General features: G+C 41.4%; 1 protein-coding gene across 1 annotated transcript; it reads right to left on the bottom strand.

Moving 5' to 3' along the window:
* Positions 1 to 799: 799 nt before the first annotated feature.
* LOC126213362 (uncharacterized) lies at positions 800 to 2,661 on the bottom strand. The gene is made up of 2 exons (XM_049941066.1): positions 2,553 to 2,661; positions 800 to 988 (listed from the first exon to the last, which is right to left on the bottom strand). Exons 1-2 carry the CDS (start codon positions 2,659 to 2,661, stop codon positions 834 to 836), a joined length of 264 nt encoding a protein of 87 aa, XP_049797023.1. The 3' UTR covers positions 800 to 833.
* Positions 2,662 to 3,052: the final 391 nt, after the last annotated feature.

Below are 3,052 nucleotides of genomic sequence, written 5' to 3'. Positions count from 1 at the left end.
AGTAAAAAAATAAAGAAAATAGTACCGTAGAATAGGAGTTATTGAGAACCAAAATATTTATTTATTTATTTCACGTGATCAGATTAGGGCCATCAGGCCGTCTCTTACATCGGACCAGTGTTCCACACATGTGGCATTTCACACATCATGTCAATAGTTTAAATAAGAAAATTAGATTACTCGAGTGACAATATGAATAAAGAGTTATGACTAAGACCTAATAAAGTAAATGCTGGCAGTATTTTTACAACAGGTGCTATACATACTAATTATGATAAAAGGAATAATAATAAAAGTAAAAAATCAAATAATAATGATAAACATGAGAAAAACTGGCTATAGTAATGAAAATTTCTGCAGATGTACATTAATATCTTGGTGTGTAAAGTAGATGTTTACTAGTATAGCGAGTTTTGGGGAAGGGAGATTTAAGGAGGGGGAAAGAGGGAAGTAATGGGGTGAAGTGCATTCATGAACAGAGGAAGGCATTACTGTTACTTAAGTATATACGTCATTAACTGTTTTTTGAAGCCGGACACGTTTTTAAGTTCTCTAACGTAACGAGGGAGGTTATTCCAGAGTCGGGTTCCCGCTACTGTAAAGGACTTGGAGAAGGTGACTGAGCCATGCAGTGCAACAGAGAGGACTTTATTGTGATGGGAACGTGTGTCTCTGTCATGTAGTTCCGACATGAGCGTTAAGCCGGGTTCACACACGCAACGAAAGTATCGCCACAAGTCCTTTCATTCTGGAGTGGGGTTGTGAGCTGCCGTTCACACAGGACGCCACAAATTCTTCGTAATTGCGCAGTTTGCAAAATGACGTCACCTGTCTCAGCTGAAACGACTCGGGTCTGCGTTTACCAAAGTGTTTCTCGTCTCTCTTGTCTCGACTACATGTTTTAAGAACCGGTCTGCAGCTTCAAACCAAGCAAGGCTGGGTCTATAAACACCGTCTGTAGACGCACCAGTCTTAAGTGATTTCAGTACTTTTCTAAACATTCTGCGTGGTGCCTGTTCTGTGTCTGCCTACCACTTTCGCGCAACGACGCTCTGAGCGTGTTTTTTAGGGAATTGACTAGTCTGAACCTGGGGCCTGTTGCTGGTAAGGAGACGCCAGACCACACATGACATGTAGAGTTCAGAAGAGTTCAGTGAGACTAGCGATGATATAATCAAATCCTTAATGATTTCAGCGTCAGCTCCACTGCACTCCCTGTAAAAGAATCTAAATACTAACTAAATTTAGTAGAAGGGGTTCAAGGTTTTCCTATTTTCAGTTAGCTGGTAAAAATGTCGAAAAAGCAGTTTACCATTGGAAATTTTATTCTACTGACAAAACATTGTTTATAAATTGCACTATTGATAAAAGGAAATATTTTAATACAGGATGGTAAAAACCAACTGCGTTCAACAAAAATGTGAACGAATATTCCCTGAATGGGTTTCCAAGTTCTACAATGGATCGAAGGATGACCTATGCCATATCACATCTATAATCTAGGTTTAAATTAAGTTTCACAAGAGAGAAAACTATCAAAATGGTCTACAGTGACCCTCAATTATCTTTAATTACTTATCTAACTTGTCGTAAATTACAGTGGCTGATATAATCATCGCGTTTCAGATTTTTACTTCAAGTGGCAAATGTGAACACCATGAGCTTTAACTGACGATCGACACTAGTATTACGCAAAAAGGGGGTGTAGCAGATGAGACTTCTGCAGTTCTGATTGGAGCTTTATGCGCTGTTATGCGACATCGCGTGCGTTCATTACCTTGTCGGTGTTCGTCAGGGGGCGGCGGGCGGCACAGCTCCATGCACCTCGCCGTCTCGGAAGCAACTCTCTCCTAACTTCTCCTTACTACAATTTACCGAAGTTGGTTTCAAAAAAGCTATCTGGCTGTGTTTTCAACTGACCAATCAGGGTCTCCATGTTAACCTTAAGCTCCGCCTACAAAATTCTGTCTATCCAATGAGAAACGTTATACTTTTCGTGGTGGGGCAATGTTTTTAACGTTTGCAACGTAACAGAGACGCGAAAAGCTCTCACGCTAAAACTTGCAGCTGGTGTGGCCCTTTTAGTGTTATCGTAAGATCTATACTGTTCTTCTGGAGGGCTCTATCTTTTAACATGGGCTGAGGGGTGGTCTTGGCGGTCGGCCGGCGACGTGGGTGTCCTTCCCTTATCGTAGGGCCTTCTAGCTTAACACGGTTCTGCTCTCGGTTTCTGTTCTCGTTTCTTCCCTCGGAACTGCGTCTGTTTCATGGTGGAAAGGTATGACATGCATTTAGGCGTTCTTGTGTTAGTCTGTGGTATTCCATTTGCTCACTCGTTGATCGTATTACTTTGGTTAATTTAATGTCACGATTTATTCGGAGTTATGTGACATACTGCCGGATTTGCTTATCATGTCAGGATTTTCATGGAAAGTGTTGGATTTGCCTGACACCTTACACTTTTTTATTTTCATTCATGTAAGCATTTCGAATGCTTCGAATTTTTAATTTTGTTGTAGCTACATCAATTCCAGGTACTTATTCACGCATACTGTTTACTATTTCAATTAATCCAGCATCTATCAAATTTGTGTCTTTGTATGATTCGCTTTTGTGGTTCCAAAGGCATTCTCGTTCTTGATACACCTCCAATGATCTCATAATTGTCGCTGTTGACCAGTTTTTTGGACATACTAATAGCAAACGCACAAACAAAAGCACTATCTGCGAACGAATACGCACTAGAAAGGTTTGAATCCAGCGGCGAGGTAGCAATCGAATGGCGTTATTCGATTGTGGAGAAGGCAAAATGGCGCAACAAAGTAGAACCAAGTTCAACGTTTTGTGGCGTGACAAAAGTTGCGCTTCTTAAATGGCGCCACCGAAAACTAGGAGTTCACACATGCAAGTACAAAGCAACTGCAGTTCGCCATTAGCAGTGGCGACACTTTTGTTGCCTGCGTGAACCCGGCTTTAAGGACGAGGCGAGATACGAGGGACAGTGTGCATTTATAAGGCAGTAGATGCAAATCTCTGCGTTTGTCTGCACCCA

This window comes from Schistocerca nitens, chromosome 11 (genome assembly GCF_023898315.1).
Source record: "Schistocerca nitens isolate TAMUIC-IGC-003100 chromosome 11, iqSchNite1.1, whole genome shotgun sequence".
In the NCBI taxonomy this organism is placed as follows: Eukaryota; Metazoa; Arthropoda; class Insecta; order Orthoptera; family Acrididae; genus Schistocerca; species Schistocerca nitens.
This window is presented reverse-complemented; position numbering and strand designations above follow the sequence as displayed.

What these genes read in the sequence shown, in the direction of transcription:
- LOC126213362 (XM_049941066.1), bottom strand. Translation starts at nt 2,661, where the DNA reads ATGAGATCATTGGAGGTGTATCAAGAACGAGAATGCCTTTGGAACCAC. An exon ending in ATTAATTGAAATAGTAAACA is followed by an intron (nt 989 to 2,552) that starts GTATGCGTGAAT and finishes TGTTTAGAAAAG; the next exon opens with TACTGAAATCACTTAAGACT.